Here is a 24,665-nt window from a genome sequence, read left to right as displayed (position 1 = left end):
GTTCGATGTTATTATCTACAAAAAATTATAATAATATGTGCCTTGCCAACCATGGATATTTTTATAAGCTACAGAAATACTTGGTAATATTTGAAGATGCTAAACTTCCCCGGGGGATTTTTCAGCTTACAATCAGTGACTGTAACTAGTTTAAAACCAGAATGGAGGTAACCAAATAGAGAAGCTGGGTGAGTTTTATGTTTTTCCATCAGTGATAAATACTGACTAGTTCCGTAGAATTAAAGTAATATGTGCTTCTGGGAAGCGTTAATAATTTCATTCTTGCTTATGTTGATAGAGAATTTAGGAAGACTGATGGTGTGATGGGAAAAAGCATGGATTTTGGAGCAGAAAAGACCAGGGTTTGAGATGCTGCTCTGCTGCTGGAAACTGGATGGGCCAGTGTTCCAGCCAAGTGGGTTAACAGTCTTCTAGCTTTCAGTTTTCTAACATGTAGTTGGGTTCTGTAGTACTTTAGGTTGTTGCGAGGATTAAATGTAACAAAGCAGCTAAGTCACAGAATGCCTGCAGAAGGGTTCCTTTCCTTTCTCCTCTTCTCTTCCATTCTGTTTCCCATAGAAGAGACAGAGAAAGGAAATGTGAGGGTCTGGTGAGTATGTCTTGGTGGAAGAACTCATACATTTGGTTGTTCTAAAAATCTGAGCCAAAGCATATAAATAGAAAGCTCTTTCCTGTTAAATAACATTCCCCTTCTCTGTTTTTAAAGCACTTGACAGATTTTACAGTTAAAATAGGAAAATATTTTTAATCTTTTCTTCTACACAGTCATAGAGCTGTGGTGACTGTGGAAATTTAATAGTAGCTGATAAAAATAATTGGAAGTAATTCCTTCAATTACTCATAAGAAGATAAATCTCTTGTCATTCTTTAAATTTTCCTTGCACAAAATCTTCCTTACCTCTCTTGTTCTGAGAGACACAGTCCACTCGTGAATATCGCTTAGATCAGGTAACTCCTTAGGGATGGTCCTCCCTGCTTGGTTTGTTACATGATATTTTGTTAATCTTCATTGTATTGGATTATGCCTAACTCTTGATCGGTTTAAAATTCAACACGACAGAGATGGTAATACTTGGAATACATTTCTTTAAAGATCCTAATTATAAAAAGTAATTACACAACCATTGATGTACAATGTTGATTTAAGAAATATTAGAAGATACAAGATGCTCCCCAAACTCACAACATAGTTAATTCACTTTAAAGATAAAAATGCAGTTTATATGTAAATGTTTAAGTCATAATAGAATCATATCACATATACTGTTTTATGGTCTTTTTTCCATGTAGTATTATATTTTTACTATACCTGAAAATACATACCTTTTTAGTCCTTATTTTTAATGGCTGCATAGTATTTTGTTTTCTAAAATGTGCCACAAAGTATTTGCTTTTCAATTGATAAGCATTAATATTTTTTCAATTGTTGTGTTTTAAACTGTCCTGTAAATGTACACATGTCTAATTATTTGCTTAGGATAATTGCCTAGAATTTAATATTATGTCAGCAGTAAATGAACTTCTTAAGCCTTGCAGTATGTATTTCTAAACTGACCTTCAGAATACAAGAAAGCTTACACCAGTGAACAGTCAATCCTGTCAGCACTGCAGAAGTGTCACTCAAAAAAATCGGGCATGATAGGTATAAATCCTAGTGATTTTTAATTCCTTGTCATCTAATAGTAGGGAGCATTCTACTTTTTTTTCTTGTATTGATGTTTTAGTAAAAAGATTTTATAATAAAGTTTTCAAAACACACTGTTTCATAATAGTTGCTTCTGTTCCTTCTCTCATGTTCCTCTAGGTTAATTTATCTCTTCTCTCTCTCTGTTTTTCCCCTCCAGGATGGAAGTATGATGTGATGGATATAACTATGGGATACTGTGTGGGCACACGGCCTCCCTCTTGCCTCATTCTCCTGCTTCTCAAGCTTTTGGCTACACTCTCTCAGGGGCTGCCTGGGACTGGAGCCCTGGGTTTCCACTTCACACATTCCATTTATAATGCTACCGTGTACGAGAACTCGGCAGCAAGGACTTACGTCAACAGCCAGAGTCGCATGGGCGTCACCTTGATCGATCTGTCCTGGGACATCAAATACAGAATAGTGTCTGGAGACGAGGAAGGCTTTTTCAAAGCCGAGGAAGTCATCATTGCAGATTTCTGTTTTCTCAGAATAAGAACTAAAGGTGGCAATTCCGCCATATTGAACAGGGAAATTCAGGACAATTATTTATTGATAGTCAAGGGCTCTGTCCGAGGTGAGGATTTGGAAGCATGGACCAAAGTGAGCATACAGGTTTTAGATATGAATGACCTGAGACCCTTATTTTCACCCACAACCTACTCAGTTACAATCGCAGAAAACACACCACTAAGGACTAGTGTTGCCCAGGTGACAGCAACAGATGCAGACATCGGTTCCAATGGCGAATTCTACTACTACTTCAAGAACAAAGTTGAGCTCTTTTCAGTCCACCCCACGAGCGGGGTCATCTCCTTAAGTGGACGATTAAATTATGATGAAAAGAGCAGATACGATCTGGAGATCTTGGCCGTGGACCGGGGAATGAAGCTGTATGGGAATAATGGAGTGAGCAGCACTGCCAAGCTTTATGTTCATGTTGAACGGGTAAACGAGCACGCCCCTACTCTCCACGTGGTCGCTCACGTTCCTTTCTCATTGGACACAGAGCCTGTATACGCGGTGGTGACAGCTGAAGACCTCGATGAAGGGGCCAATGGAGAGATTGAGTCTGTTTCCATCGTGGCTGGGGACCCTTTAGACCAGTTCTTCCTGGCCAAGGAAGGAAAGTGGGTGAATGAGTACAGGATTAAGGAGAAGAAGCCGGTTGACTGGGAGAGCTTTCCCTATGGCTACAACCTCACTCTTCAAGCCAAAGACAAGGGGTCACCTCAGAAATTTTCAGCAGTCAAGGTAGTCCACATCGCCAACCCCAAAAGAGACACTGTTCCAGTTAGATTTGAGAAAGAAGTGTACGAAGTGAGCATTAGTGAATTTTCCCCTCCTGGTGTTGTGGTTGCTATAGTAAAATTAAGTCCCGAACCACTAGATGTGGAGTACAGATTGTCCCCTGGAGAGGATGCTCAGTACTTCACAATCAATCCCCGGTCAGGTCTGATCGTCACCGCACAGCCACTGAATACCATTAAGAAGGAGGTTTATAGACTGGGGGTGACAAATAAAGAAGGAGATTTAAAAACACAAGTCACCATCAGCATAGAAGATGCCAATGACCACACCCCAGAATTTCAGCAGCTGTTGTATGAGGCATTTGTGAATGAGAGTGTTCCCGTGGGAACAAGCGTTCTGACAGTTTCAGCTTCTGATAAGGATAAAGGAGAAAATGGGTACATCACCTACAGTATTGCCAGCTTGAACATGTTGCCATTTGCCATTAACCAGTTTACAGGCATCATCAGCACCACTGAAGACTTGGACTTTGAATCCTCTCCAGAAACGTACAGGTTCATCGTCAGAGCCTCTGACTGGGGCTCGCCATACCGCCACGAGAGTGAGGTCAATGTGACTATTCGAGTCGGAAATGTCAATGACAACAGCCCCCTCTTTGAAAAAGTGGCTTGCCAGGGAGTGATCTCCTATGACTTTCCAGTTGGGGGTCATATCACAGCTGTCTCAGCGATCGATATTGACGAGCTGGAGCTTGTAAAGTACAAAATCATCTCTGGAAACGAACTTGGTTTCTTTTATTTAAACCCAGACTCTGGTGTTTTGCAGCTTAAAAAGTCACTGATGAATTCTGGCATTACAAATGGAAATTTTGCCCTCAGGATTACAGCCACTGATGGAGAGAATCTTGCGGACCCTATGTCTATTAACATTTCAGTCCTACATGGGAAGGTGTCTTCAAAGAGCTTCAGTTGCCGAGAAACTCGTGTGGCTCAGAAGCTGGCAGAGAAGCTCCTCATTAAGGCTAAAGCAAATGGGAAACTGAATCTAGAAGATGGATTTCTTGACTTTTATTCAGTTAACCGACAGGGACCACGTTTTGACAAGTCATTTCCTTCTGATGTGGCTGTGAAGGAGAATCTGCCAGTTGGTGCTAACATCCTTAAGATTAAAGCCTATGATGCCGACTCTGGCTTCAATGGGAAGGTGCTATTTACAATATCTGATGGGAATATGGATAGCTGTTTTAATATTGATATGGAGACTGGGCAACTTCAAGTCCTTATGCCCATGGATCGAGAGCACAGAGACCTCTATCTCCTTAACATCACCATCTATGACTTAGGGAACCCACAAAAGTCCTCATGGAGGTTGCTTACCATCAACGTGGAGGATGCCAATGACAATAGCCCGATTTTTATTCAAGACAGTTATTCAGTTAACATTCTTGAGAGTTCAAGTATTGGCACTGAGATTATTCAAGTGGAAGCCAGTGACAAAGATTTGGGTTCTAATGGTGAAGTGACTTACTCAGTCTTGACAGATACACAACAATTTGCCATCAATAGCTCCACTGGAATCGTGTATATAGCAGACCAATTGGACCGGGAATCCAAAGCGAACTATTCTTTAAAAATAGAAGCCAGAGACAAGGCAGAAAGTGGCCAGCAGCTCTTTTCTGTTGTCACCCTGAAGGTTTTCTTGGATGATGTCAATGACTGCTCCCCAGCTTTCATTCCCAGTAGCTACAGTGTGAAGGTCCTTGAAGACCTCCCTGTTGGCACTGTCATTGCTTGGCTGGAGACCCATGACCCAGATCTGGGACTGGGGGGTCAAGTGCGCTATTCTTTGGTCAATGATTACAATGGGAGATTTGAAATAGATAAAGCAAGTGGCGCCATCCGCCTGAGCAGGGAGCTTGACTATGAAAAGCAGCAGTTCTATAACCTCACAGTTCGGGCCAAGGACAAAGGGCGGCCTGTCTCGCTGTCATCTGTGTCCTTTGTGGAGGTGGAAGTGGTGGATGTCAACGAAAACCTCCATACTCCCTATTTCCTGGACTTTGCTGTTGTTGGCTCTGTAAAAGAGAACTCACGGATTGGAACCAGCGTGCTGCAGGTGACTGCCCACGATGAGGACTCGGGGAGGGATGGGGAGATCCAGTACTCCATCAGGGATGGCAGTGGTCTTGGAAGGTTCAATATTGATGACGAGAGTGGTAAGTTTCAAGTTTTGTGCCGGAAGTGTTGTTTCACGTCTCTTCAGTTGTCAACACTGGGAAAGTGAAGGGCTATTCTTGAACTCAAGTGGAATGACAGATGAGGTTGCACTGGTGCAGAGGTGACCAAGTCAAAGCTTTTCCTTAGAATGCACTGACTTGTAAGAAGACCTCTTTATACATGAGAGCTGGTGGTTTTCAGTGGGAGTCCCTGGTTTCTTTCCTGTCCAGCCACGCTGTCACTAGGTTATCTTCTGATAAGCATAGGTAATTCTCACCTCTGCTGAGTGTACTCAGGACCTTCACTAAATTAAGGGTCCTGATAAAGTAAATTACATTTGCATTGGCTAGTAGTGTGAAATGAGTTTTCAAGTGGCTCTTTTTTCCCTCTACAGACAGGCTTTGCTGAAGCTATCTGGCATTAGTTGCTTGGTCTCTGGGGTCTCATAGGCACGTCTGGCCCTTGACTGACAGGCGTTTGCACTGTATCGGCCCCATTGATACATGGAGGCATCCTTCTACAAATACTTTCATGATAGACTAGAGGAGGCATGCTGTGGATTTTATTTATGTACAAAAATGGTTTTAAGGTTTTACCTGTAAGACTTTACATTTTATAGAAACATTTTAAGATGTGGGACAAAATTGTCCTGATATTTTTGTTGTCCCCTACCTGTTGATTTACACATCATCATAGCTACAGACAGGTATTTTATTTCTATTCTTATTGTCATTATTTGCCTTTAAACATACAGGTGCTTGGCTCTGTGTGTGTGTGTGTGTGCGCGCGCGCGTGTGTACATGCCTTGATCAGCAGAGTAACTTTTTCTTTTTTTAGTATTTATTTTTATTTATTTACATGGCTGCGCCAGGCCTCAGTTGCGGCATGTGGGATCTTGCGCTGCAGCCTGTGGGATCTAGTTCCCTGACCAACCTGGGCCTCCAGCATTGGGAGGCCAGTGCTGGACCACTCGGGAAGTCCCCAGAGTATCTTTTTCTAGTCTTCTCTAGGTTGTAGACATCTCAAGACAGGGGCTCCGTCTTCTCCATTCCCGTGTGAATGGTACTGTTGGCGCTTTTCATTTGCGGGGACACATTTGGATCCAGGAAAGTATTTTCTACAATGCTCACAGGGTGTTTTGTTCCCAGTAAGGAAGACGGTGATGATGCTGATGACGATCATGAAAACAGGTAGTGGGAAGGGGTTGTCATAAGGATCCTGATTTACAGTAGTTATACCAGAAAAAGGGCTTGAGAAGCTGTTTCAGTATTGGATAGAAGTAGCAAAACTCTCTGTACCATCACAGATTTAAACTTTAAATTGTATATTTTTAATATGTGATTTCTGATTACAGCCAGTATAAACCATAAAACTGATTCCATAGCCACAAAGAAGGAAAAGGTAAATGTCAGGAAAACTGGGTTCTGATTTAATCGTATACTCTATCTTTTATATGTAACTTGTCATTCAGTTAGAATGTATTTTTACCTTTGAAATACAGAATGAGAAAAGCGATCTTTACTGAGGGTCTATTCTGTGCTACTAGTTTACTATTAACAGTAATGGCTTCATTGAGTACTTGCAATGGGCAACATACTGTATGAAGGGTTTTATAGTCAAGTCTTATTTAATTCTTCCAATAGTCCCATTAATCTTAATACTCAATTCATGAACCAACATTCAGAGAAGATACATAACTTGGAGCCTAGTTTCAAGTTTAGCTCTCAGTAACTGTGGTGTCCACTGCAATCTCCAGTCTAAAGACAAGCACGGGCTTCCTTGCTTGTTTCTAGAGACACTTGAGTTTGGTGTTGATCTAACATTTGTAAGAGTACAGTGTTAAATGTGTGTCAGAATCCATAGAGTCCTGAGCGCAGAGACGGCTGGCACCAGCCGTTAATCGCCGTCCTCTCCCCTTGCGGTCCCATTGTTTGTGTGCTTCTCCAGCGTGAGAAGCTTCCCTTTGGGACTCAGGTGGATATAGGTAGGTAGGTCAACAGTAAGGTATCAGGCTGAATGAGTAACCAGTTCAGCCTAATGGCTGCATCAAGCCACAAGGGGTTGCTCTGTTAGGAAGTTTCCCCTTGTGTCACTTGATGCAGGCAAGAGCAGGAGCAGTTTGGTGAGAGTGGCCTAGACTTTCCCAGTTTGTACTGTTCTGTTTTCATCTCGGGTATTACTGCAGAAAATGTGTGTATAGTTATTTGATGCTATAGCTGGTTTTATAATTCATTATATAAATTATTTTTATTGAAGTATAGTTGATTTGCAATTATATATATGTATGCTGCTGTTGCTGCTAAGTCGCTTCAGTTATGTCCGACTCTGTGTGACCCCATAGACGGCAGCCCACCAGGCTCCCCCATCCCTGGGATTTTCCAGGCAAGAATACTGGAGTGGGTTGCTATTTCCTTCTCCAGTGCATGAAAGTGAAAGTGAAGTCGCTCAGTCATGTCTGACTCTTCGCGACCCCATGGACTGCAACCTACCAGGCTCCTCCGTCCATGGGATTTTCCAGGCAAGAGAACTGGAGTGGGGTGCCATTGCCTTCTCTGATATATATGTATATACTACATACATACATACATTCTATCCCTATTCACATTCTTTTCCATGATAGGTTATTACAAGATATCAAGTATAGTACCCTGTGTATACAGTGGGTCCTTCCTTATCTGTTGTGTGTATAGTCCATGGGCTTGCGAAGACTCAGACGTAGCCGAGAGACTAAGCACAGCACAGCATATGTAGAGTAGTGTGCATCTGTTAATCCTAAACTCCCAGTTTATCCTCTACCCGCCTTCCTCTTTGGTAACCATAAATTTGTTTTCTATATCTGGTTCTGTTTATAAATGAGTTGATCTGTATTATCTGTTTAGATTCCACGCATGAGTGATATCGTATGGCATTTGTCTTTGTTAGTCCACTTAGTGTGACAATCTCTAGGCCCAGCCGTGTTGCTGCAGATGGCATCATTTCATGCTTTTCATGACTGAGTAACACTCCACTCACCTTGCTTTATCCACTCATCTCTCCTCCTTACCTGTTCATCTGTCTGCGGGTATTCAGGTGGCCTCCCTGCTTTGGCTGTTGTAATCAGTGCTGCTGTGAGCACTGGGGTGTGTGTACCTTTTTCAATTAGTGTTTTGACTTCAGGAGTTTGGTGTCTTTTGCCTCCGTTGAAAAGTCAGCTCACTGTTTTGCATTTGTTCCCTTATATTCTGGATTGCATAAAACAAATTTTGCCATAAGTGATAAAAATGTCACTTTCATTTTGACATTGCTTTGTGACTTAATCTCTTTTCTTAGGTCATTAACTCCTCTGGGGTAAAGAGTAGCTGGGTGCATCATGTAAAGTCATGTACCTGTTTTGAGGATATATCTAGAACCATTTCCCCTCAGTCTTAACTCAGTACTCTGTTCTTTGCATTCATTAGCCATGTTTCTGATTTAACTTCCTAGAGAATTACTTAGTTTTAAAACTACAGTGACTATTTCTTTTTCTCCTTTATATTTCATATGGTTTCCCTGTTTAAGGAAGTAAAACTATGTTTTTCTCTGGTTATCAGAAAAGAGGCTTGGACTTGATGATGAAATGTTTTAATGAAGATTAGAGTTCCCATATGGTAATATTCTTAGCCATCTTTCTTCCATCTCGCTTCTTGTAGATTTTAACATCCCACCCTAAGAAGCTGACGAGGAATGATTGCCTCGACTTGTGCCAGGGGATGCTAAGGTTGGGGATAAGTTTGGCAAATGTATGAGCGACAAGAGAAGCCATCCGTTTGTACTGTTTGGCTTATGCTCCTGTTGAATGATCCATCAGCTCTGCCTGCAACCGCTAAAAATCATGGCTTGAGCCACTGGCAGAATGAATGGATGGCTGTTTAGCCCTACTACTGTTACTGGGTCTGAAGTCTGGACTCTGCTCTTCGTTTGAACCCCAGGCATAAAACGGCTTAAACTTGGAGTTTGGAGTTTGGTCTTTCAAGAGAACCTTGAAAGCTCCCGCCAAAGCTTGTGTTGTAGCTTGCATGGATTCATGGGTCTCAAGCTTTTGCATGCACGTGAATCAGCTGGAAAGTTTGTTAGCAATGCAGATCCCCAGGCCTGATTCCCAAGGATTCTGATTCCATTGCTCTGGGATGGGAGCCTAAGAATCTTCACGTGAGCTCTTCAAGCTGTTCTTCTGTATGTGGTTCGGAAACACTGCCCTAAATTTACCTGGGCTCTTTAGAGTATGTTTACAGATTCTTTCCTATAAATTCCTTTTCCTCATTCTTTGGAAAGGCGGGGAATTGAACTCATGTTTTAGATGAATTTCTTTTTTAAGCAAGCTTTCCAACCCCAATAAATCTTGTATTACTCATTAATAGTGATAGTTTTCTGAATGCTTTCCTGATGAATCAAAAATCTATTTATATGCTTTAGTAACTGCAGTGCTCCTGTTTTGTGAATCAGCTTATGCTGGGATTAGTTGATTCACTTAGTAGTTCTAGGGGCTTCCCTGGTGACTCAGATTGTAAAGACTTTGCCTGCAATGCAGGAGACCCGGGTTCAGTCCCTGGGTTGGGAAGACCCCCTGGAGAGAGAATGACATCCCACTCCAGTGTTCTTGCCTGGAGAATTCCCTGGACAGAAGAGTCCATGGGGTTGCAAAGAGCTGGACACGACTGAGCGACTATCACTTATACTTTAGTAGTGTTCTGTTCTTCACTATTTTGGAACTCAGTGAACAAAACCATACCTTTGGAGTTTTTTACCATGTACAGGCACTTATAAATGTTTAATAACATTCACAGTAAATAGATTAGCTGAGGGGCCTTCAACTACAGTGGATTCAATCACAGTTTAAATGACCAGTGACCAGTCTGGAAGATGGAACATGCAATTTAATCTTTTTTTTTTCCTTCACAAAGAACACATTCTTATTCTTTGACACGATAAAAATTCATATTCTTGGCTACTCAGAAGTTTTAGAAGGTTTAGACAGAGTACATTGTACATTTTAAACTATAATTTTCCGTTAGATACTTTTGTAAGCTGCAATGACTTTCACTGTTTTATTTAGCTGATATTAAAGAAATATTTAATCTAAATAGTTTTCAGTTCAGAATATTAATCATGGATAATTTGGAAGATATTTTACCATTCATTATTACTAATTATATTATTGATCCATTTATCAAGTACCTGTTTTTTGCTAGGCACTGTGCTGGGTGCTTTGTAGGTACTTTCTAATTGATACATTAATCCAGCAAGGTGGGGTTCAGTGAGATTTGCCTAACCGGGGTCAAGCATTTGGGAGTTGTCTGAGCTGGAATTGACAGTCTAGTGACGTGGACTCCAAATCTCATGTTAATCCCCTTCTTTTCTACTCTAGTCTGCCACTATAACCTTGCTAAGTGTATGTATTAGTCAGGTTTTCTGTATTATTGCTGTGTAACAAACAATCAAAAAATTTCAGTGGCTTATAAAAGCAGATATTTTTTTCTTGCTCTTGGGTCTGGCAAAATAGTTGAGGTTGTTGCAGGGTGTAGTGTGAGTTACGATCTATTCTACATGCTTTTCCTACTCCAGGACCCAGGCTGAAGAGAGTACTCAGTGTCTGGGCTGTAGTGTTCTTGAAGTCAGGTCAGGAGTGCCAGAGGCTGATGGAAACTTGCAGTGCCTCTTGAAGTCTTAACTCAAGACTGGTCTGCATTCCATTGACCAAAGACCACCTTGGGATCGAGTTGAATATCGATGTGGGGCAGAGAAGACTACTTCTCTTACAGAGAAAGGGAGGAAGAGGCGTGGATCATTACTGAATGATAACGCAGCCTGACATAGCATATGACAGCGGTCACTGCTGTCTTCACAATCTATTGCTGTTTGGGCACTACCTTTATGGGAGGCACTGGGTCAGTTCGCGGTGACACAGAGGGCCACAGGTGTCAGACTGGGCCTTCTCCAGTGCGATCAGGATCTTTCTAGCTCTCCAATGTTGAGATGCTATACTTGATCTTTTATAGGGAGAAAAATTCATTTCAACTGGTGGCCAGGGAAAGAATAAAGATATGCAACTATGTAGCATTTATTTAGTTAGTTCAAATGAAGAACTGTTTGCTAGCTGCCAGTGCTGAGTCTAATACTCTTTATTTGCATACTCTAATCAAGTGTCAAGAGTGGGTGAATCAAAAACAGGAAGAGAAACATTTGTATTGTTAAAAATTTGAGGAGCCTTTTATCATTGCAGAAGTCAGATATTGAAAGAGCTGGGTAATTTCCATAGGATCATGTTTCTTGCATAATGTCATAAAGTATAAGCTTCCGTTTTCTGACACTCAGAGGCATTGGAAATCATATTTTTTCTTATAGACAGCTGCTAACTGTTCCAGCTTCTTTTCTGAAAACTTGCTGTTTCAACTCCTTTTTGACAATTTGAGGAGTAAGACAGATATTACTCGGCAACTTTGGTGTAGTTCACGATAATTCCAGACTAAATGGTGATCCCCATCCTCATTCTTATTTCCAGGTGATATTTGTATCCCCCGCCCATCTAGGTCGAAAGAGATTCATTGAATTTGGCTCAAAATTTGCCCCTGGGACCAGAGCAAGTTAAGGAGAGGAATGAAGTTAGGTTCAAGTGATAGCAGAAGCTTTTCTTGGCCCTGGATTTTTACCCTTTAGCTCTAGACTTTTTGATCATAATTATCTGAGAGAAATATAATGTTCCCGGAGGAGCTCTGAACACTCCACGACATTCAGATGAATCTAGTAGTTGTCATGTAAATCAGGCAGGAGGGAGAGGTGGAAGCTTCTGGAAAATAATGAACAGCATGCTTTCATTGCTCTTTTCAGCAGGTGCCTTCTTGACCTTTTCTTAGCAGTAGGCTGAAGGCAATTCAGGCTTTAATAGAGGACCCTTGGTTCAAATCTGTGACTATTTCTGCCCTGTGCATCAACTCTATGCTGCCATTGTCCCCATGCAACTAGTAAATGATAAGTATAATGGCCAGCATAAAGAGGAAACCCACACTGGGGGGCAAGCCAACAATCTCGAAGCTTGTGTGGTCTTTCCTCTGAGCCCATTCTTCCTTTTATGTTTTAATAGTAGAGCCTTCCCACAGTTTACCTGGCCCTTCCTGTCAGCAGCATCATGATTTCCTCAGTGCTAGGTGATGCTGAATGGTATTAACTTCTTCAGTTAGCAGAGAATGAGATTTCAGAGGCCTAGTAAGCAGAGGTTACGAAAACGATCATGATTGCTCCATGTATTACTGGCTTTCTGGAAGAGGTATTGGGGTAAATTTATTGTTTGTGGCTTCAGGTAGCTGGTATCTCATTTCAGTCTTCTAAAAAATTTTTTTGCAGGTGTTTTATATGCACATTGAAGGATACTTTCATTTATTATTACATTTGGAAGAATTATAGAGTTTGGTAAATATTTATGTGATGCCTCTATATTCACTGTGTTTCATTGAAATGAAAATGAAAATGGGCTGCAGTCTGTAGTTTTAGCTTGCCAGTTTTTATGAAAGCTTGTCTTATCGACAGACAGAATCTACGAAGAGTTGTGTGTAGGATTCAATTCAATTTATATTAAATTCTGGGCACTGATACGCGAATTATTGAATATACTAGGACTCTCCAAATTTTTCCTTTGGACATTTGATGATTTAATGGCTCCTCTAGGACCATTCTGCGTGATTAAATTCCCCGATTTTCATTTGCATAATATAGGTAACATTCAAGTTGCTTTTAAAAAGCAGTATGCTGGTGAGAATAATGCCAAATAAAATAATATATTGAATAAAAATATTTTGAGTCTAAAAGTTTAAATAAATTTGAATAAAAATGGAAGGAATTAAGAGAAAAATTTATGGTGCATACAGGTCAGCACACACACACATACATATACATACACACACACACGGATGATATGGTAAAAACATGAAGGCTTTGTGATTTAACTGCATGATCTATGAAACAGTGCTTAAACCATTTTCAATTCTTTTTCTACACTTTCTTCCTTAAAAGTCTACCTCTTCACTTTCGCTGCTTCTCTGCTCCCTTTTTTCCTTCTCTTCCTTCTTTCCTTGCCACATTTATGTAGTACACGAGTTCTCTGCAGGCTTTGGGGCTGAAGAAGATGCATAGATGTTTAAGACGAGGATGAGTAGTAGAGACAGAGAAGCATGTAATTGCAAACTGTGGGATACATAGGAGACATAACCTAAGTGAGAGCCTTGTGCTGGCCATTTATCATGTTCATTGTGGCCTTGGCATCAGCCTTTGGCATTATGCGATGATTTTTACAAATTCCAGTTGGAGAAAGGACAGTCTGAGAGATAACCAGAGCATTAAAGTCAGTTGATGATGATATATCAGCAAGGCTTAATTGTCAAGGAATGCATAACCCCAGAAATAGATCGAGGATTTATGAAGCTTGAAACTCATACAATTTGGGTGGCTTCTTTGAGGAAAAAGTATAAACAGTATGACTGCAAAGTTTTTATATTTGCTTAGAATGAGGAAAGAAATAACAGTAATTCATGAGTTTGAAAGTCAACAAACACATGTATCACAAATCTCAGAAAAAATATATTTTGTTTATATTTTATATTTATTTTAAATATAAATGCAATTTATAATTATATAATATTTTGTTTGTATTTTATAAAGTATCTACCACACATTTCTAATACATTTTTTCCCATATACTTTTTGGTTGCATTTTTTCTTTGATTGCCTCTTATAAGATAATAATCTTATAATTGTTTCTATAAAAAGTTCAGAAACATTATTTTTCTCCCAGTGTGGTTGATTGAAATTTTTTTATTCAGAGTTTAGAAATGTTTTTCTAGAGACACAGCTTGTTATTGATAGTGCTATATGTATTTTCTCCGTTGCTGTCAAAGTTGAAAAAAATCTCTTGTCAAGTTTATTTCTCATATAAACTGTTTTAGATCTACTTGCTGTTAATAATAACTGACTGCTATAGGTCTGTGCTCTGTAAACAAACAAAAAAACATTCTAGTAATTTCCATTTCTGAGAATCTAATCAACCAAAAGAAATAACTTATGGTGCACTTAAAATTTGTATGCTTCTTTTCAGGAGAAAACTTTCAGAACCAAATCTTCCAATTAAAAGCTTGCATGTCTAAAGATTGCGGAATTTTCCACAGGCTAGCTCCTGGCTCTGTACCTCTGGTCCCTAATTTCTCCTCCCCAGTGGCCGTAATTCTTATACTGGTCACCCCAGGTTGTGATTGTGTGGTGATGCAAGCTCTGTCCTGTCACATCTGTGCTACAGAGCTGGCTGTTTCAGTGCAATGGGTAGGAAAAGGCTTTTGGTAAGCCGTTCCTACCCTGGGCAGCTGGTAACAATTTGTCTATATGTGGCATTGATGGTGAGCCATTAAATGCAAGCCTAATGTATCTTCAACTCATTCTCACTTAGATCCCTAAGTTGTTTCAGTCTTTTCCAACTCTGAGACCCCATCGACTATATCCCACCAGGCTCCTCTGTCCATGAAATTTCCCAACAACGATACTGGAGTGGGTTGCCATTTCCTACTTCAAGGGAACTTCCCCACTCAGGGATCCAACCTGAATCTCTTATGTCTCCTGCGTTGGCAGGCGGATTCTTTACCACTAGTGCCAAATGCGTAATCTTGTGAACCATTACTTGGATTCTCCCTGGGGCTTGGAAGCTTTGATGGCTTCATATTAAATGTGCATCTGTGATGAGTACTGGTAAATGAACATTTTTTTTCTGACATTTTTAAGGTCATTGGTGGGAAGGACTGGAGGGTTATTGGAGCTGGGCCAGGCCACAAAGTCTAGTGTTGATTTGTAGTTTGCTGACACCTAGACCAGGTTTAAGGTTCTTGTCACTCTAGTGTGTTATTGAGCCAACAAACATAACATTGCAAAGGTCATAAGATCAAGGTTGCAAGTGAGTGGATCCAGGTTCCCTGGTATCTCCAAGTATCTAAAGAAGGTGCCCTGAAGTCATGTGGCCAAAGCAGCACTCGAAGGATAAGTCTGAGGGTTCAAGAAAGATGGTCTTGAGTGCACTGCTTTCTCTGAGTGGTTGGCTGCTGGGGGAATTGCCATTATTCCTTGGGCCCAACTCTTTTTTTAACTCCTATTTGGGAATTTACTAGAAAGAATATACCAGTTTTTCTTGGAAGCCAAGAAAAATGGCCTTTGAGAGCTGTCCTAATGGTTGTCACAGAGTTCCTTATCTTCAACTCATCTTATCCTAAAAGCATGACTTTGAAGTTTCTCCTGAATTCTTAGGGGTTTCACTTAACTATAATTTTGGCATTTTACACACACACACACACACACACACACACACACACACACACACACACACACACGGGCTTCCCTGGTGGCTCACACAGTAACATATCTGCCTGCAATGCAAGAGACCCAGGTTTGATCCCTGGGTCGGGAAGATCCCCTGGAAAAAGGAATGGCTACCCACTCCAATATTCTTGCCTGGGAAATCCTGTGGACAGAGGAGCCTGGCGGGCTATAGTCCATGGGGTTGCAAAGAGTCAAAGGACTGAGTGACTAACACTTCATGCGTCATTCTCTCTCTCTCTCTCCCTCTCTCTCTCTCTCTCTCTCTCTCTCTATATATATATATATATATATATATATATAAAATTTATTTAGGCTGCACCAGGTCTTATTTGCAGCATGCAAACTCTTAGGGGTAGCATGTAGGGTAGTTCCTTGACCAAGGATTGAACCCAGACCCCCTGCATTAGGAGCATGGAGTTTAGCCCCTGGACCTCCAGGGAAGGCCTCCAGATTATTATTACACTGTTTTTTGACAATCTAATATATTACTATTATATTGTACATGTCAGCAGCACATCTCACAATTGGTCATTTCCATCCCCATGGGCTGCTGTCATTGGTAGGATGTTCCTAATTTCCATCACTGTACTTTGATAAAGTCTTATTAATAAAAATAAACATTGACGAGATCAGCTTTGATAGAGAATTCTATACTTGGGATATCGTGTCATACATGAGCCAGCATGAGACCCTGAGATCCTGAGTGAGACTGTGGTGATGGAAAGCAAGGCTAAAGCCTTCTTTTGTGTATATTCATCCTCTGCTCTCATACATATCAGTATCTCTCCCCAAACCTGGGTAGCGTTCTGTATTTCTTTCTCACACCTTGAGGATACTGCTAAAGAAATTTTTGCCACATGATTAGACTGAATAAGCCTTGCATTGAAAACATGGTGATTAGTTTTGGATAACAATTTCCTAAAACATTGTCCTAATTGCTAAAAGTGCAGTCTTTGTCCATCTGTCTGTCTGGTAGTTTTATTCAAGAAGGCAAATAATCAGAATGAGTCACACTTTCATTTATGGTCACTAAACTCCTGTGTTTCACAGCTAACACAAGGTAGGCACTCAATGGTGCTAATGCTAAGGCAGAATTCTTGCTCCACAGTCACACCACATGACTCAAAAATGTACAGTTAGCTAATTTGGAACTTGATAATTTGGTAGAATATAATCAAGAAGCAGAGTGTAAAGAAAAATTGCTGTGGGGAGCCTTTTACAAGACTTTAAAAATAATTTGTTCTGACATACATTAACTCTTGCATTTTTTCCTGGATCTTATTTAGTTCTACTTTGCACACAATTCTAGTAAGCTAGAATTCTCTCTTTTTTTTATTGGAATATAAGTGCTTTGCAATGTTTTGTTGGTTTCTGCTGTACAACGTTGTGAATCAGCCATTGTTGTTCAGTCACTCATTTGTATCCGACTCTTTGTGACCCCATAGACTACAGCACGCCAGGCCCCCTGTCCATCACCAACTCCCGAAGCTTGCTCAAACTCAGGTCCATTGAGAAGGTGATGCCACCCAACCATCTCATCCTCTGTCATCCCCTTCTCCTCCTGCCCTCAATCTTTCCCAGCATCAGGGTCTTTTCCAGTGAGTCAGCTCTTCACATCAGGTGGCCAAAGTATTGGAGTTTCAGCTTCAGCATCAGTCCTTCCAATGAATATTCAGGACTGATTTCCTTTAGGATGGACTGGTTGGATCTCCTTGCAGTCCAAGGGACTCTCAAGAGTTTTCTCCAGCACCACAGTTCAAAAGCATCAGTTCCTCAGTGCTCAGCCTCCTTTATGGTCAAGCTCTCCCTTCCATACATGAACACTAGGTCAGCCATGTATAGCCCTATATCCCCTCCCTCTTGGATCTCCCTCTGCCTTCCTGTCCTTCCCCTCTGTGTCCTCCCAGAGCACCAAGATGAGCTCCCTGTATTTACAATGGCTTCGCACTAGCTGTCTTACTTTCCTAGGGATCTTACCGACCCAGGGATCGAACCCAGGTCTCCCACATTGGAGGCAGACGCTTTAACCTCTGAGCCACCAGGGAAGCCCATATATATGTTAGTGCTCCCCTCTCAGTTTGTCCCTCTCCTCCCCCGTGATGTGTCCACAAGTCTGTTCTCCATATCTGTGACTCTGTTCCTGCCCAGCAGATGGGTTCATCAGCACCATTTTTATAGATTCCATAAATATGATCCTCTAGTGTCTTAGAGATTGTATACCAGAGAGGATTGCTGTATGGTGGCATAGTAGCAACGATGAGGATTAAGCCTGTTAATCAGACAGTGAGAGAACTCAGTGGCTAACCCTCATTGAAGGTTAATTGTGTGTCAGGCATTAGAAAGTATTAAATCATTTCCTTTTCACGAGGATTCCATGAGGTCGTTACTTGCTTACCCACATCTAAGGATGAAGAAACAAAAGCTTGGTTTTCAGTTACTTGTCCAGGTTTCCCAGCTTGTGATAAAGCTGGGATTTGAATGAGGCAGGCTAGCCCCGATCTGAGCTCTTAATCACTTCCCTACACTTCAGACACTTGCTGGATAAACAGCGAAGTGTCTCCTTGAGGGCTGACCCAAAGGGAGCCCATGACTTCATTAGAAGCCAGTATAAGAGCTGGTCATTATAATGAAGAGTCCCAATCATCGCAGAGGCCCAGATTCCTCAGGAAACAGAGCCCAAGGCAAAAATTACAGCACATGTTAATGTTTATTAAGGGTGCAGTCCCAGGGGAACACATATGCGGGCAAAAAGGAAGTCAAGACCTGCAGAAAGGGAGGCCAAATATAAATGAGTGTGTAATTTAATTGGTCACAGCTTTACAAAAAGTGCCAGCCTGTTTCTCCGTCACCCTGCTTGTCTCTAGGGAGGTCACATGGAACCTCTGCATCTTGGGCCCCTCAGCCTGGAGATGGAGGGAAGGACAAGCAGCTCTTCTCTTGATTCTTTCCCTGTTTGACCTTCTATTGATCAGATCTGCCACCTGGGGCATCAACTCCTCAACTCTGTTGGGGTGGGTAGTGGATGGGGCTGAGCTTAATGGATCTTGGCAGTACACAGAGGCTGGGCAGAGAATTTCAATGTATTTGGGAAAGAGTTTTGGTCAAAACAAAGCTAAGCAGAAAGAAACACAACCCATAGTATTGTGATGCCTACGTAGATGCCTGGAAAACTCCATTACCCAAAATGGCACTTTCCCCAGTGGATCTGTTTTGTGCGGGTGTCATGGTTCCTGTTTCTTTGACCCCTGGGTGCGAAGAATGGCCCTGGAAGAACTGCCAGCGCTCCAGATCTTTGATTGATGTGTGCCAAACCTCTTTGCAACACCTCTCCTTTCTTGAAACCTGAGTGCTGTTTTATCAACCGTCTGTGTGTGCATGAGTCTGGGGGCTAGAAATGCAGGGGAGGGAGAAGAGAGTCTAAGGTCTGAGGGTGCCATGAAAGGGTGTCTGCTTCGCCTGCATCCCCATCTCATTCCTTGTCACAGTGTAATCATCTCCGTTGTCCTCCTCGCTGGGACCACCACCACCACCTAGCCCTGTTTCGTCTGTTAGATTCTCTGCAGGGTGTGTCACGTACTGGAACCCATGCAGTCCACACATTAAGCTTATGGCCAGGGTCTCATGACCCTAGACTTACGGGTGTGGGAACTGAGGTTTAGAGAGGTTGGATAACTTGCTTAATTTCAAAAAGCTACGAGTAGCAGAGCCAAGGATCATCTCACTTCAGAGTCCTTGTCCTTGTCCTGACCACACACTGCCCCTGGAGCCCCCATGTTGGGGCCTCTTAGAAAAATGCCTCCCCCACCCCCACCCTGGCCCTGTGCACCCGTTTTCTCATGTGCCTTTGTTGCTAGGAGCTTAAAAGGAATATCTGCAATATTCAGCAACCCCTTATAATATGTGCTGCATATTATACATGTCATATTTAATGTAATGATCATATAAGAGGACTATAACACATATTAAATACATTTATAATATGTTCTAACTCTTTGTGACCCCATGGAGTGTAGCCCGCCAGGCTCCTCTGTCATGGGATTCTCCAGGCAAGAATACTGGAGTGGGTTGCCGTGCCCTCCTCCAGGGGATCTTCCCAACCCAGGGACTGAACCCATATCTCCTGCGTCTACTTCATTGCAGGCAGATTCTTTACCACTGAGCCACTGGGAAAGCCCCCCCCAAACATACTATATAACACATAATATATATCATATAATAGCATATGTTATAAAGGTATAATATGTTATATATTTGATAGTATCAGATAAGGCATGCCATTATATATTGTATATATTAAGCACCTACTATGTGATGAGCTTTGTTCTAGGCACCAAGTTAGACCAGTGAGTCAAGTGGACAAAAATCCTTATCCTTGTAACATTCTAATGGAGAAATGGATAATAATCAAGATAAGTATAACATGCAATGTGTTGTTGTGTTTAAGTGCTAAGCACCTAAAAAAATCCTCGAGGAAGGAAGAAAGAATGTGTGTAGGTAGCAGAGGGTTTCAGAGAAGGCCTCACTAAGACAGCCTCTGGATTGAGTCATAGAGGTGTTTTAGATGTGGAAGCTTGTTACTTCAGCTTGCAGGAAGGCAAGAAAGACAGGGCACAAACTTGGCTGATGGTCACAGACAAACTCTGATAACTGCTCTTCATGATTAACAAAACCACTAGGAACTGTAGGAGGAGTGTAATTTAAAAGACACAATTGTAAATGCAGATTTGTTCAACCCAGAAGTATCCTATTTTAAAGTATTTTCCAGTGACTCGGAAGTCTTGATGTCAATGTGTATGTGTTAATTGCTCAGTCCTGTTTGACTCTTTGCAACCCCATGGACTGTAGTTCACCAGGCTCCTTTGTCCATGAGATTTTCCAGCCAAGAATACTGGAGTGGGTTGCCATTTCCTTCTCCATGGCGGCGTCCCGACCCAGACTGAACCCAGGTTTACTGCATTGGCAGGTGGATTCTTTACCAGTCTGAGCCAGGGAAGTCTGATCCATCTCAGACTTCATTTTTAATCCCGACATGCCCACATCTTAAGAGGAAAATATATTTACCTTGGTAATGATACAGTTATTTCCCATCCTCCTTCTAGAGTCTGTTTTTCTGAATACTGTTTTATAGCAACTCTACTTTGATTTTTATTAAATGTGTTGTCTTTAAGGGGCTTTTCCAGTGGCACAATCAGGAAAGAATCCTCCTGCAATGCAAGAGACCTGGGTTTGATCCCTGGGTCAGGAAGATCCCCTGGAGGAGAATCCACTCTAGTATTCTTCCCTAGAAAATTCCATTGGCAGAGGAACCCAGAAGCCTACAGTCCATGGGGCCACAATGAGACAGACATGACTGAACAACTAAGCACTCGCTCACTCATTGTCTTTCAAACTGTCGAACGGAGCAGATGCTGTATCAGGTGTGATGTCTTAGCTGCTGGGTGAGGTGCTCGGTGCCTTGCTTGGAGAATTTCTATTCTAGTTGGGAGGATAAGGCATGCCTGTGGGGAAAGAGGAAGTGTGCTGTCCTGTTTAATAAAAGAAACATGTATATACCCTGTACCTAAATTACTAATTTTCAAAGAATTTGAGTAATTTAATATCCCTTTTTTGGCCAAAATTATAATTGAACTGGATATTTAAACACTCTTTGATGATTCTCTGGAGCATATTTAGTCCAGGGCCCTGCTTTGAAATTTGAGGATGATGAGACTTATTGAGATAAAGCGACTTATCTACCATCCCCAAACGGTCAGTGGCACAGCTGAGCCTGGAACCCAGGACTTGCAGTCATGTGCTGCTATCTCCTGAGATCTGTTTCCATGATTCAGAAGGTGCTGTGAGTCTTAGGTTGTCATTGTTAACCATATTTACTACTGAGATGTGGAGTCACCGACTTGGCCATAAGCAGACATCATCTTTTACTAGAACAGCTGACCCCAGAGTTGACTGTGCGCTTTATACATGTGAGGATCCTGGGTGACCATGCTTTATGATATTTTGCAGCTTATTTTACATTCTGTTGTTTACTGACCTAAAAACATCGCACCTATCATTTGAAGCAAAGGGCAGGACATACTTTTCTTTTTAAATCACACATGCTCAGTTTTTAGTCGCAGAACTCTGGAAATCATTAGCATATGCAAACACTCCTTTTCCCAAAGTGGATTTCTGCTCTGCAATTACTGTGCTGTTTGGGGTGAGATTAAATAAGTCCAACATTAGAACACGACACGTTAAAATAGAAACAGTAGCAGTGTCATTCTAAAGTGTTAGGGAGCTGTGAAAAGCATGAGCACCGCACTTCCCCCTCTGGCTTCTCGCAGTGCCTGATAAACCCAGTGATGCCCAGCCCTGTTCCACTGGCTTCGCTGGGAGAACACTGGGCTGCTGAAAATTCTCTGCTAAAACTGGCTGGCCAGGCCACTAGTGTGGGTTGGTGAAAGGGAGAGGCTTCTGCTTTCTTTGTTCTCATCAAACTCAATGCAGTTTCTCCAGCTGTGAGGTTGCATTTCCAGCCCTTTGGTAAAATTAAACCGTCACTTTGTCTAGTTGCCAGTGCTGGTCTCAGGCTGCCAGGGCTGCAGTGGGAAAGCACACGGGTGGGAGCGTGCAGGTGGGATTGGTTCTGGGACAGACACTGAAGCGTTCTGGGGACCTCGGATGCTCAGTTAACACGAAGAGCTTGGTACCCGGGTTTATGAGTAGATGCCCTGTCACTCAGGAAGATTTCTCTGCTTGCTGGGGAGTCTTTCCTAGTTGGCCCATGGGATTCTTAATGAAGATGTTGGAAATAGCAGCACTGCCGTGTTTCAGCTTCTAACCAGAAGCTGAATGAAGATCAGAAGTTCTCTGTCCCTCTCAGATGGATCCTAGCATTTCTCACTTCAGATAACGAGTGTGGTTTTCTTTGCTTATATGTTTCTTGTTATTTTCTGTCTTTCAGTGTCTGTGAGTCGCTCAGATTTGGTAGATCTTGAATAAACATATGAACCCCAAATAACTGTAGTAAGAAATGCAGAAAAATACTGAGCAGGAAGTCACTGGATTTCCTTTAGTAAGCAAGTATATCCTAGAAGCTCATGGTTGAAAATTGCTTTTTATATAATGAGTCACTTTTATTGGAAGGTAATGATTATGTCCAGGCCATAAATACAGTATAAATTCCCTTCAGCAGACATTAAAAATATGACTTTCAATTGCAAGCAGCTTTAAAGGCTTAAGAATATTGAGGTACAAATTTTTAGACCTGTGTGTTCTGTACACATATGGATAAAAAGAAACGAATAAAACCCAAGAAGAGTTCATGCATAGCAAAACATGTTTCTGACCACCATCTGTGGTTGAATACCACAAGTTGAATGAGAACATGTAACAGTGTAATGATAAAGGGTTTTAAAGGTGTTGCTGGGTGTGCCATCTCATTTATTGTTGCAGTATCCTGTGAGTTATTACCCTCTCTCCATTTTACAAATGAGGCACAAGATGGTTTGGTGACTTGCCCAAATACTTCATTTTTCCAACATGTTGCCTCTTCTTGTGTTTATCAATATGTAATTTTTAAGACTATCGGTTTGAACAATCCAGTTTCAAAGTTTAATTATATTTTTCTTCCAGGAACTCTCAGGCAGCAATAGGAGTTATTACTGGTGGTTAAACTTAATAGTTTATATAGGAATAATTTTTAAAAATCCAACTGTGCTCCAAATTTACCTAGGAAATAAAACTGTATGTATCAAGATTCTGTTCAGCTGCCCAGAGGGCAGATGACAAAACTTTTTCAAAACATTTTTATACTCATAATACCAAGATACTGAACTGTTTCCAGCTAGCTCTGTGATTTTGTTGGATTAGCCAGGCATGTGCAAGATTTGGGAGTATAGGCCCAGCTTGAACTATATCTCTCATCTTAGTTCAGCATCAGCTATGTATCTATCTTATTCTTTCTGATTAATTGTAAGCTCCTTTGGCAGGAGTTATTTTTCTTTTTTTCGCTTTAAAAAAAAATATCGAAATGTAGGTGATTTACAACATTGTGTTAGTTTCAGGTATACAGTAAAATGACTCAGTTATATATATGTGTGTGTGTGTGTGTGTATTTCAGATTTTCCATTATAGAATATTATAAGATACTGAATGTAGTTTCCTGTATTATACAGTAAATCCTTGTTGTTTATCTATTTTGTGTGTAATAGTTTGTATCTGTTAATCCCGTACTCCTAATCCAACAATCCTACTCCTGGGCATATGTCTGGAGAAGACTGAAAAGATACATGCACCACAGTGTTCATAGACAGTGCTATCTGCAGTATCAAGACTTGGAAGCAATGCAATTATCTACCAACAGATGCTAAGTCTGCTGCTGCTGCTGCTAAGTTGCTTCAGTTGGGTCTGACTCTGTGCGACCCCATAGACGGCAGCCCACCAAGCTCCCCTGTCCCTGGGATTCTCCAGGCAAGAACCCTGGAGTGGGTTGCCATTTCCTTCTCCAATGTATGAAAGTGAAAAGTGAAAGTGAAGTCACTCAGTTGTGTCCGACTCTTCGCGACCCCATGGACTGCAGCCCACCAGGCACTTCCATCCATGGGATTCTCCAGGCAAGAGTACTGGAGTGGGGTGCCATTGCCTTCTCCAGATGCTAGATCTAGGTATAGGTATACACACCACGAAGGATTTCCAAAGATTTATTTCTTAAGCACAGTTGTGTCCTGTGCTCACCAGTCAGAGCTTGAGTGGGGGTTTTTGGAAGAAAAGGAAAAGGAAAGGGCTGGCTGTGTACCTCCAGCCTCAGCTCTGCATTTCTGTCTCATTCCTTGCAAAGGTTGGATGAGGTGAAGGAGACATGTTTTCTGGTAATCAGCTTCACCTCTGAGCGGGTGGGGATTTGACCCAGGAGCTTTCTTGTTCTACTGTGGTTCAAAGTTTTGAATAACCAGTATGTAGATTAAAAAATTGAGACACAAATGCTCTCCTGAAGAGCTTCCTTGCCAGTGCTGGAGATCCATGCCTTGTTTTCTCCTAGTTATTGAAGGTAGAGACAAAAATAAAAATAGGCTATATTTAAAAGTAGTTTTACTTTGTAATAACTTTTCATTGTCCCATTGACCCCAGTAGGGTTTTTTAGCTTGTATTTA

General features: G+C 41.5%; 1 protein-coding gene across 1 annotated transcript in view; it reads left to right on the top strand.

The window, feature by feature from the left end:
- FAT3 (FAT atypical cadherin 3) overlaps positions 1-24,665 on the top strand; it is an 813,871-nt gene that overhangs the window by 152,063 nt on the left and 637,143 nt on the right. The window contains exon 2 of the mRNA XM_069566576.1: positions 1,866-5,171. Within this exon, the coding sequence (XP_069422677.1) occupies positions 1,883-5,171 (3,289 nt within the window). The 5' untranslated portion in view covers positions 1,866-1,882. The remainder of the gene's footprint in view (positions 1-1,865; positions 5,172-24,665) is intronic.

The sequence above is a fragment of the Ovis canadensis genome, chromosome 21 (assembly GCF_042477335.2).
Source record: "Ovis canadensis isolate MfBH-ARS-UI-01 breed Bighorn chromosome 21, ARS-UI_OviCan_v2, whole genome shotgun sequence".
Taxonomy (NCBI): Eukaryota; Metazoa; Chordata; class Mammalia; order Artiodactyla; family Bovidae; genus Ovis; species Ovis canadensis.
The sequence above is the reverse complement of the archived record's forward strand: the minus strand, read 5'-3'. Positions and strand labels throughout refer to the sequence as shown.